Below are 11398 nucleotides of genomic sequence, written 5' to 3'. Positions count from 1 at the left end.
CGGAAGAAGGAGAAACACTAGGGCTATACCTTGCAACTACCGACTTCGCAATCAACTAAGTTCTCTTTTGCGAGCATGATGGAGTCGAAAAGCCGGTCTACTTCACCAGCAAGATGTTGGCAGATGCAGAAAAAGCACTACTCTCCGATGGAGAAAGCAATGCTTTCTTTACTCTACTCAGCTCGAAAGTTCCGACCTTACTTCCAATCTTATAGCATCAAGGTCATCACTGACGTACCCATTAAACAGGTATTGAGTTCTAACAACAAAACAACCCGCATGGCCAAATAGGCTGAAGAACTATGAGAACATCACATCGAGTTCGTTCCTAGAACATCTCGCAAAGGCTAGGTCGTTGCTGATTTCTTGGCAGATTTTCCCGTCGAAGACATCAACTGGGAACCCGAGCCAATCACTTCACTCCAACAAGCCACCCCAGACACATGGCACCTCCACGTAGATGGCGCATGCAATAGCAGTGGTAGTAGACTGGGAACTGTATTAACTTCACTAGAGGGAGCCCAACTACAGAAATCAATAAAAATCGATTTCGCAACATCCAACAACGAAGCAGAATACGAAGCATTGATCACAGGCCTCCGAATGGCACAACAACTACAAGTCTCAAAGCTTAAAGCTTACAGCAATTCCCAACTAATCGTCAAACAGATCACCAAAGAATATGTCATGAACGGAGCAAACTTGGCAAAGTAGGCTCAAGTCATTTATGACATAATCATCTGGTTCAAAACATTCTCCTTAGACCATATTCCTCGAGAGAACAACAGACATGCAGACAACTTGGCTTTTCTAGCCTCCAAAACACAAGAGGCATGCTCGACCATAGTCTACATTGACATTCTGGAATGACCTGCTTACCAGAAAGAGAATATCAACAGCCTCACAGATTTCCAGCCCTCATCCGAAGAAGAGATCAATCAATCTTGGATGGGCTCATTCCTCAAGTTTATCTTACATGGTGAGATCCCATCAGAAACAAAGCATGCTTGTGCAATACAATTCCGAGCCCTAAGATACACATTGATCAAAGGAAGACTGTTCCGCAAATCAGCAGGAGGACCTAAGGTGCATAACTCCAAGGAAGGGACAACTCATTTTCGATGAAATCCACAAAGGTGAATAGGGCAACCACGCAGGAGCAAGATCACTGGCACACAAAGCAATCGCCCAACGATATTATTGGTCAGGCATGCATATCGAGGCAAAAAGGTACGTTCTTAAATGCCTCAAATGTCAAACTTTTGGCCACAATCACCTAAGTCCAACAAGGGAACTGATCAACATAGCCAGCCTATGGCCGTTCCACATGTGGGGCTATACATCATGGGACCGTTCATCCCGCAAAAGAAATTAGGGCTCAAATACGTCCTAACAGCCACATATTACTTCACCAAGTGGGTTGAAGCAATCCCACTAGTCCAAGTCAAGGAAGTCAACGTAATCAACTTCATCTGGACTAATATCATCACCAGATTTGGTCTACCCCACACACCTTAGTCATGGACAACGGAACACAATTTGCTGGCACACAAGTCAAGGATTTTCTATAAAAATGGCGCATCACTCAAGTATTTTCTACACCTAGATATGCACAAAGCAATGGCCAAGCAGAGGCAACCAACAAGGCCATCAAAGAAAATCTTCAAAAGAAACTGGAGAGCAAGAAAAACCAATGGCTAGAGCAACTCGAAAACATTCTATGGGCATACATAACAACAGCTAGATCCAATACAAATGAGTCTCCTTTCACACTTTGCTTCGGAACGGAAGCAGTGATACCATCAGATCTCACAATCACAACTACACGTTCTGACATTGTTGAATCAAGAGTCAATAACAACATCTTGGCAAAAGAAGTTGATCTCCTAGAAGAACGTAGAAAAACTGCCGCAACATCCCTAGCTCGGTACTACCAAACAATCTAGCGTTCTTACAATAAGAAGGTCATCCCAAGATCTTTCTAAGCTGGCGACCTAGTCCTCAAAAAGACTTTAGCACCAGCCAAGCTCGACCCAACATGGGAAGGCCCCTACATTGTTGACAAAGTCGTTGGAAATGGCGCATACTGGATCAAAATTCAGCTCGGTGATAGGTTTCCCCGACCTTGAAATATAGCTCTCCTCAAGCGCTTTTATCAATAAGTTTTTTTTCCAAGTACATAAGTCAATATGAATGAAATTTCATCAACACTTTGAGTGCATCAATCATTTTTGCATTACATGAGCACCTTACATTTCACACTACGCAGCCCGACCTAAGACATCACAATGTCAGGTCGGATATCAAAGACAGAATTCAGAACGACTCAACAACAGCCACGCAGTGGTTAATTTTCAATCAATTTAAACCAAGGTCCCCCAAAAGGACCCTAAACCAACTTAAACACCAACACCAGGGTTAAGTATGGTTCAACTGTAATTGCCACTCAAAGGCCAATTATCAGACAAAATTCTATCTAGGGGACCCCCAAAAGGACCCCAAGTCAATTTATGACCTCACAAAAGGTTTAAGACAGACTCAAATATAATGGCCACTCAAAGACTAATTATATCAATCAGAAGTTCCCCCAAAATGAACGAATCAGGGCAAGATGAAGCCTAGGTGCCAACTATGCAAATGCATCAGGTCAGTACTCAAACGTTCTACGACCTGTGACAAAAGACGACCTAGCAAAGTCAAGCAGTCCATCAGGACTGGTACTACGCAGCGCAGGTTGTCAAATAACAAATCAGTCAAAACAAAAGCAATCACATGCATACTTCAAGCCGACTTCAACAACTAAGTAATTTAAATACTTCTACTTAAATACAAAATCGGTTAGATACTGAGGCCCCCAGGTTATCCCGGGAAAGTGACCTTAGTATCCCCATAAAAAAAAATATATTGTATCCACTACAAGAAAGCTACTTTTTAGCCACGGACCAAAACCGTGGGTAAAGGGCTTTAGCCACGATTATCAGCCGTCGCAAGTCCGTGGGGTTTTGACCTGTCGGGAAAAATTTAGCTACTGATGAATGACCGTGGGTAAATGCGGACGGTCCATGCAACAGCTCATGCGTAGGAACTTGCCACTCGCGAATGACCGTGGCAAACGCCGTCACAAGTACCACTGATAATAACCATGGGAATAGCCGTAGAAACTACCACAGCTCTCGACCGTGGCAAGAGCCGTAGTAAAAGTACCTCTGCCACGCACATTTTTTTGCGTTAGCTACGGACATTGGCCGTGGCTAAAATGTTTTAGAATTTAAAAAAAATGAAAAGAAAAAATATATATACTAGTTTTATCCACTTTTGCCTTTCAATCCAACTAATAATCCATCCATCCTAATAACAATATTACCCACATTCCCAATCAAAATTCCTTTGTCGAAAAACAGATAAAGAGATGAATATTCATACAAGTAAAAAAAATAAAAATAAAAAAAAGTTTGTAGCATTTATTACCACAAGCTCAATATAATATAAATTTCCAAATATATCTCATCACCCCGTACAAATAATAATGCCATAGTTCACCTCGCGCATGTTTCTCCGTTACGTTTTATCATTCCCTTGCACTTGAATACTTTCAAAAATAATTTGAAGTCCTAGCTTCACAGAACCCTAGCCTTAATAACCTTCTCATGAGCATCCACATGCATACATTACCTACATACAAATGAACCACAAGGAAATGATATTAAAGTCAAAATCCCATAAGTCTAAAAGTTAGAACCTAGCTAAATGGAAAAAATCTGTAGCACATAGCAAGAGCATTTCTATATGCTACAATTAAACTTAAATTAGCATCTCACTTTGTTTTTACTTGCTTTATAAAATACCATCTAAAGGAAATGAAATTAATCAATGGACAGTGGTTTCCACTAACTTGGGCTTGATACGAGGGCATGTATCTAACACTAATTGTTTTCAAAATATGAGGGCATGTATTTGACACTGATTGTTTTCAAAATATGAGGTGTCCATGTAACATAACCTAAAATGCATTATTATTACCACCTAAAGTCACACATGCATGAAAAACACACAAAAAACATGCAACACCAACAAGCCAAAAGGCTGAAAATTCCACAAATGCTAAAGATGTGGGAAGCTTTGTAATGAATCATTCACCTTTTCATAGAATATTTGAAATGACCAAGAGACAGCAGTGTAGGTCCAACAAGAGGGGGAGGGGACATGAAAAAAATTAGTCACTAACTTAATAAATACAATAAACAATTAAAAGCTAAAAGACTTCTAAAGAGTAGCAAAATTACAGCAGAAATATAGAAGAAATCTACGTATATGAAACATAATGTGAACAGTTGAGACTAAAGGGAAAATTCTATTTTTAAGTCTTTGCAGTTTCCTGGGAGAGCATTACATTTGTCTTTGTTTGGTTGCTCTATATGTGTGTTTGTGTTTAAATGTTTATTCAGTAAGCCACCCTGGCCTACATACTTATGGTGTACCCTTCCCTTTTGATTACTAAAACTATTTGTTCAGCAATAAGTAGATAAAAACAATTAATCTAATCTTGTGCCAGCTAGGACATAAAAGGTTTTGCACAAAAAAGGACTACATTTGAAACAGGATCAGTATGTTCCCATCAAAAAACAAATAAGTCGGTCAACACTAAAAAGGACTAAATTATATCTAAAACATGTGCAAACTAAAGTAACTCCAAGTATTTTCTGTCAAATTACATCCATTCACCATTCCAAGCGGACAAGTAAGTCGATTGCTCAACGCGTTGACTATATCGTGCGTTTCTTTTACGCCATTGGGTATTATAAACTCAATGAGCTCACACATTCATACTTTACTTGGAAAATGGAGGCAATTTATCAAAAAAATTGCAGCCTTAATGTCAAAGATTTAGGGTGAACCCATTCATCGAAGTAAAAACCAGGAATTCACAAATAGGTCAGCTATCAGGAGCCCTTAAACCTCTAATCATTTGTCATCCCACCTCACTAAAGAGGATCCCTAAATCATCTTGCCTCACACTTCAAATAAACATCTATAGGTTTTAATTACAAACAAATCAACATCTCCCATTACCAATCGCAACTACAAAATACAAACATATATACATTCACAACCAAAAAATCAAGTAAAAGATATTAATAACCAACATGACCATTGACATTCAAAAGACAAAAAATCTGATACTGATTCTTACTTTGGAGGCTTGAAAGACTCTCCAACTTGTCGCCACAGCTTGCATGTAGTCACCTGCAAAATACATCAATAGTAAGCCACAGATAGTCCTCCATCCAAGATGTAGGAGTGCATGGCCTAAATGTAAACAAACTAATCACTCTCATAAATTGTTTGTCTCTTTCAAGTTTTTCTTTCTTTTTCAATATTTGGTTTTAGTTTCCAACTCTTCAACCTCAGGTATCAGACTGTTGACTTTTTCTTTTAATCCTGAAATGGGTGCAGTTCCTTCTAAGTGTTTCCTTTTCATTTATATCCACTGAGGCATAAAACAGTATCCGTACTGCAAATGATTCAAGGAATGATAATCATATGTAGTGAGCAACAATAGCTCACTACATGTATGAAACTGGATAACTGATTAGCAAAAAGAAGGCAAAAAAGCTTACCTGAAAACCACAATCAACTGGCAATGAGCAACAACAGCCTCCACTAAATCAGACAAGAGTTCTGTAAAGCCTGAACGGGATCTTTTTATAAGGACATGTTACGTGGGGGAGTATCTATATGACCTACAGCATCCCAACTAGGTCTGCGCTCCTTACAAAAATAGCGAAAGGACATACATGAGATCCAAATCATATGAGAAAAAGTTATTGGCCACTAGCCTCTTGAGTTAATCCAGGATAGTCCTAGCTTAGGAACAAATGGCGACTCTTCATAGTCGAAATGGGCCAATGATTGGTTGAGTTTTAGAAAGATCTCGTATCAAAGCGGTTGATCGGATCTTCGAGAGTCTATTGGAATATTCATTGCAGGTTTCGAGATTTATAAGGCTCTGTTCATCGCAGTGGTTTTTGCTAGTTCTTTCAACATGTTTACCTGTTTCCACATACCAGTCAGAAAAAGCTTAACGATTCCGCTAAACTGGTGTCTGACATACGTGGAGCCTACGTGCATGAGTCCTAAGCTGCTAGACAGCTTCAGACTGGAAAGTATCACACGTAGCCATCATGACACTGAACAATAGCATTAAATTCAATAACGAACAATAAGGAGAGTGAGATCTTTTGACTTGCGAACAACAAAAAAAAGAATGAAAAAAAGGTGCAACTTGTAATCTCTAACAAAATATTAAGAAAGCTTGAGGGCTATCACAACTCACAACCAAATGGTAAGGTTCTTGTATCTCAATTTAAGAACAATTACATAGTCGTCACCGACGAAAGACATAAGAAGTAGAATAAACTACTTAATGCATAATCTGCAAGGACTCAGAAAATAAATCACCTTGATTTCCACATGGAGACCAAAACAACTAGCAATGTGTATGCATCATGAGATGGAAAAGACTTAATAGCTGCCTTTATCTGAAAATCCAAGTAATACATGCAACATATGATTAGGACAACCAGGAAGCAACACAATTACATTACACAATGTTAGTCATTTGTTGACTAGACAGACCTTTTGTGGGATAGTAGCTTCAAAGAGGCTATCTTTGAACAAGGTAGAATTCATGGCTAACTGGTTAACTATCCACGGATATCTGTCTATACTTGGTTCATCTTTGTTATTAAGAATTTCTAGTGATCTAAGACGTTCCTCCACACATATTGCAGCCGTGTTGCCCTCTTCGTCTGTTTCCTGGTCTACATAAACATACATCACAAACAAATACACTGATCATGAACCTGACCATTATTTAACCAGCAAGAAAAAGCCAATATTAATATCAATCATCCATTTACACATTCGTAGCCAATAATCAAGGAATACAGATTAAATAAGGGAGGATGGTTTGTAACATGTGTTGTTTGGGGCTTGGCTGAAACATATGGCGATGGGAGGATGGTTGTACATTTTAATGTTTTCGAAATTCACAATGTCATAACTTTTAATGCCAAGTAAATTTTTGACATAACCAAGTGTCATGCCATGGAGCACGGTCATGCATCTCGTGTCACAAACTCATCCATACCACAGGGTGTATTTCATCTTCTCATAAAAGTATTCAAGTATTCAAAACCAAGGTAATCATACCTTACATGATTAAATTGAAATGTAAAAGATATCGTCAATGGTTAAAAATAACTAAAAAGAACACCCAGTGATGAAATGTGCAAGAAACAGAGTCTACTTTAGGCCTATAGATGTTTATGTATCACCATGCGTATGATAATGACATCATTATTTCTGTCTCACACTCTAATGGTCTATTAACTTAATCCTAAGTTCATGTTACAATATTCTGTGCTGTAAAAAATAGTACCTTTGATATCTAGTTCCATAGCCTGACCACGGTCGACCAAATAATGAGCCAGAACATCCTTGGTTTCAGTACTTGAATGGTTGTGCCTTCTTCTTCTTCGGTGAGAATCATGGATTTTGCTATTGGAAGCAAGGTAAGAAATATGCCTCATATCAAGTAATTAGACTCCATTGGAAGGGTAAACAGATGCATACCAAAATGTTAGTAGGCTTTGAGCCTACGTCCATGAGTCCTAAGTCGCCGACAGCTCCGGGCCGGAAAGTATGACACGCAGCCATCATGACAACGACATCGTGTTGTCGAAGCCGAGAGGCAACCTGCAAAATGACAAACCAGATAGCAAAAGTATTAACAGGTCTCCCACAATCAGGTGATCTCAAAACCATTCAAGGAAACAACTTTAACCTTTGCAAGATTGGTGGACTTTCTAACTCCATTGACACCAACTAACAAAAACAACAACATATGGTTTCCCTTGCTCCTTGGCAACATGCACATCCCTCAGTACATCAATAGAGCGTTTTGGTGTTAGGATGCGGACAAGAGCCTCCTCCATTCGCGATCTGCCGCGGTCATCATTTGTCTTGTAAGGTAAGCCTCACATATACGATTGTAACAGGAAAAAATAGTTGAAGACACAAAAAAAAATGTACTATTTCTGCCAATAGAAGAAAACATGAAGAGCTTATAAACCTGTACGGTTGATGATATCCTGGTGAAGGAACCCAGCTTTTTACCCACAAGCTAGATGACTTGCAAAGAATCGACTCTCACAGAGTTTTCGCCTATCTCCTCTGCCTGAAATGATACAAAGCTAATGAGCAAATGATAATCATGTAGAGTGCGAGAAATCAAAGTTAAATGTTGGACAGATATACATACCACATTCTTGGTCATGAGTCTATCTTTAAGCCCTTTAAGAGTCGTCCATGAAGTGACTGGCCTGCAGAAAATTCCCATCTCCACATCACGGACTGGTTGGAATTTTCTGGATTCCAAGAAGAACCTCTAGAAAATTCAAACCTCTCAAGCTACGAACAATTCTCACCTTCAAGAAACTATCAAGAGATTCAGTGTTCGTTAGAAGAAAAAAAATGGATAATTATCAAAGTAACACGGCTATACGCAATAACTTACCAAATACTTGAATTGCAGACACTATCTTATTCAACTCGGGAACTAAATTTAGCAAAGTCATGAAACAAAAACCTTTCTTCAGTCTTCACACATTTAGCAAAATAGAACACGCAAGTCAATGATACTTACATCTTGAATGTCAACAATATCGTGTGAGCTAACACCTGTGTTCAGTCCATAAAGTAGACCTTGAACATATTTATAGAAGCAATCGGGGTCATCACAAACAGAGAATGCATGAACCTGTATGACCAAGATCTCAATATCAAAGTGCTTTCTCAATTACAAACTTGGCAAACAGAACTATATAATAGCACATACTTTCGCCTTCAACTTACTCAACCATGATCCCAGGGAAAGACCAGCAATGGTTCCTCCGCTAGAAATAACATAGGAAAGACACACATGGTTCACCACAAACATATACAAGAATGGATTGCGGAGAAACAACCTTACATGTGCTAATACGGTCTGCAGCAAGTGCGGTAGCTTGAAGAAACTCCTTTTGGGCATAATGTCGTGCAAGCGATCTTGACCTCCCCAAACTCCCATCCTCATTGCAAACAGATTCAGAATCAATGTCATTGGATTTAACCAAAGACCCATTTTCAGATGCTTCTTCAAGTGCCTCTCTTAGCTTGTTGATTTGCAATTTACGGAGAATCAACGATGACTTTCTCTGACCTTCCTCTGTCAAACCACCAGTCCTTTGAGTTGCCAAGAATTTGTAACAACAAAAAAAAAACACCCTTTACTCAATTTCCATCAAAAACAAAAAAAGGAGAAACTTTTAATAAAATAAACACTTGTAAGCATTACCTTTGATGTTTGATGAGAGAGATCGTGAGAGAAGCCGTAGTGACGAACTGTTAGAGAGGTGGTGGTGGTGGACGAACTGATAGGGAAGAAGATGAGAGAGATGATGACAGAGGCGGTGGAAGTTAGAGGTGAGATTAGTTTCTAACTATTTTTGAATATTTTGAGTTTTTGTGGGTTGGAAATTTTGGTGCGGCGCACAAAATTTTGGAGCAATTTTGGATCTATGCCGGCGCAGTATAACCGTTGGAAAGAATAGATAGTATTAAGATCTGATCCAACGGTCCAAACCGTGGGAACACCTACGCGTTCTAACCGTGGAGAAAGGTTGCAAAATACTGTCGAGCCAAGCTACAACAACTATTACAATACCAACAGAGAGCAACTGTGGCTAATTATTCGACAGCTTTGATCCGTGGCAAACGTTCCGGGTCATCCGTGGCTAAAGCCCTATTTTCTTGTAGTGATCAGTATCAAGAACAAAAAACTGTTTAAATATTGTTCAACGACCTCCCAACCCAAGAGCAAACACAAGACATTCAAAGTCAATTCACATAAGGAAGATTCTCCATATTCAAAGGGTCCAGATCACCACCCTTTATAGCACCAGAACCGAGAGGCGACCAACAACAACGGAAACATCCGACCCCAGAATTGAAAAAAATGAAAGGAAATTTGGAGCAACCGGTGGCACAACGACTTGGTCAGATGGCAGATCAGATGGTCTACTAGCATCTACACCAACATCTGCAGCAGACAATGTTACAGCCCCACTTTCAATAGACATCTTAAGGCGATCATACTTATCCAATGCCTCAATATAATCATCCATCAGCACATAAACATCGCCACTCTCCATCGTGTCCACCAAGTCGTTATATGCAGTCTCAGCTTGTTCAGCAACGGAGCGTAGCCTCTTGCACTCATCGACCCATTGTTGAACCTCCAACTTTGCAGAATCCAAAGCGGGTTGCAACAGAGCCACTTTACCACCCAACTGCTGCACTTGATCCCTCAACCCTGCAACCTCCGTTCTCTGCACTTGCTGATCAGCCTCCAGTCTACTACAAGTTTGCTTGCTGACATCCAGCTCCTTCTTGTAACGGTCGGAGATAGACGCCATATCCTTCAGCTTCTTGTACATTGCCAGAACCTAGCAAACAAGATAACAAATATAAACATTCGAGTGGATCAAAATCAACAAGACCCAAAAGGAGCAAGCTCTGAACGGAAGAATACTCACATAGCACAATGACCGTTCTATCTCCACCAAATTCACTTCCAGGCCCTTATTATCCAGCTTGCGCCTATCCCCGGCAAGCACAATACTCTCTAACAACTCCCCACCAACCAAAGGGGACTTGAAGCTATAGTCACCATTCACAACAAACTGTAGGGGTCCTCATACGTAACCATTCTATCAAGGACAGTACTGTCACTCTTCTTACTTAGGTCTGTACTTCCTGACCCCTTGCCCTGCTCAGTAACAAGCTCCGCCTCACCAGCTTTCTTCTTTCCACGAGCCTCAGCCACCCCAACATCAACAACCAAATCAATCAGGTTCATCTTCTTCAGATGAACCCGACCTGAAGACGAACGACCTTCAACAGTACCAGGTCGGTCTTCAGACTCAATTCGGGCCTTTTTAGCCCCCTCCGACTTAACCACTTCGAAACGCCTCTTTAGATTAGGCTTCCAGAACAAAGTGGGAGCATCACCCTTCCCACCAACATTTCCACCACCCGCATCTCCAAAAGAGAAGCAAGTGGATGCAAAACGATCTGCATGACCAGAGGAGAAGCGGTTGGATGCAGAGCGTGCCACATCCCCCAGCTCAGAACGTTGGGATGCCAAACGATTTACGTCACCCAGCTCAGAACGTTGGGATGACAAACGATTTGCGTCACCCAACTCAAGACGTCTGGAAGGCGTCACACCTCCAACCGTCCTCACCGCCCCAGAACGGTGTTCAGCGACCCCACCAGACGTCCTAGCTCCACCAGA

At 40.4% G+C, this 11398-nt stretch overlaps 2 protein-coding genes across 16 annotated transcripts; both read right to left on the bottom strand.

The window, feature by feature from the left end:
• Positions 1 to 3386: 3386 nt before the first annotated feature.
• LOC147521936 (uncharacterized) lies at positions 3387 to 7559 on the bottom strand. Of its 10 annotated transcripts, none has more exons than XR_015194741.1 (7): positions 7442 to 7553; positions 6637 to 6821; positions 6460 to 6539; positions 6052 to 6188; positions 5619 to 5769; positions 5192 to 5244; positions 3387 to 3672 (listed from the first exon to the last, which is right to left on the bottom strand). XR_015194741.1 is itself a non-coding variant. In XM_086559429.1 (5 exons), the coding sequence occupies exons 1-4, from the start codon at positions 7458 to 7460 to the stop codon at positions 5241 to 5243; spliced, it is 288 nt and encodes a 95-aa protein (XP_086415555.1). In that variant the 5' UTR covers positions 7461 to 7553; the 3' UTR covers positions 3387 to 3672; positions 5192 to 5240. The 10 variants fall into 10 exon arrangements, 3 of the variants coding, with proteins under 3 accessions (XP_086415555.1, XP_086415561.1, XP_086415542.1); XR_015194745.1 differs by having other exon boundaries at positions 5619 to 5761; XR_015194754.1 differs by lacking the exon at positions 6052 to 6188.
• Positions 7560 to 8328: 769 nt separating this feature from the next.
• LOC147521935 (bifunctional D-cysteine desulfhydrase/1-aminocyclopropane-1-carboxylate deaminase, mitochondrial-like) lies at positions 8329 to 9854 on the bottom strand. 6 transcript variants are annotated; one of them, XM_086559397.1, is made up of 6 exons: positions 9398 to 9854; positions 9030 to 9285; positions 8900 to 8957; positions 8708 to 8821; positions 8579 to 8620; positions 8329 to 8499 (listed from the first exon to the last, which is right to left on the bottom strand). In XM_086559397.1, the coding sequence occupies exons 2-5, from the start codon at positions 9182 to 9184 to the stop codon at positions 8609 to 8611; spliced, it is 339 nt and encodes a 112-aa protein (XP_086415523.1). In that variant the 5' UTR covers positions 9185 to 9285; positions 9398 to 9854; the 3' UTR covers positions 8329 to 8499; positions 8579 to 8608. The 6 variants fall into 6 exon arrangements, 4 of the variants coding, with proteins under 4 accessions (XP_086415523.1, XP_086415527.1, XP_086415512.1 ...); XM_086559401.1 differs by having other exon boundaries at positions 8329 to 8489; XR_015194727.1 differs by lacking the exon at positions 8579 to 8620 and having other exon boundaries at positions 9035 to 9285.
• Positions 9855 to 11398: the final 1544 nt, after the last annotated feature.

The sequence above is a fragment of the Coptis chinensis genome, chromosome 1 (genome assembly GCF_015680905.1).
Source record: "Coptis chinensis isolate HL-2020 chromosome 1, ASM1568090v1, whole genome shotgun sequence".
Classification (NCBI taxonomy): Eukaryota; Viridiplantae; Streptophyta; class Magnoliopsida; order Ranunculales; family Ranunculaceae; genus Coptis; species Coptis chinensis.
Note: the sequence above shows the minus strand (reverse complement) of the source record. Positions and strands in the feature narration are given on the sequence as shown.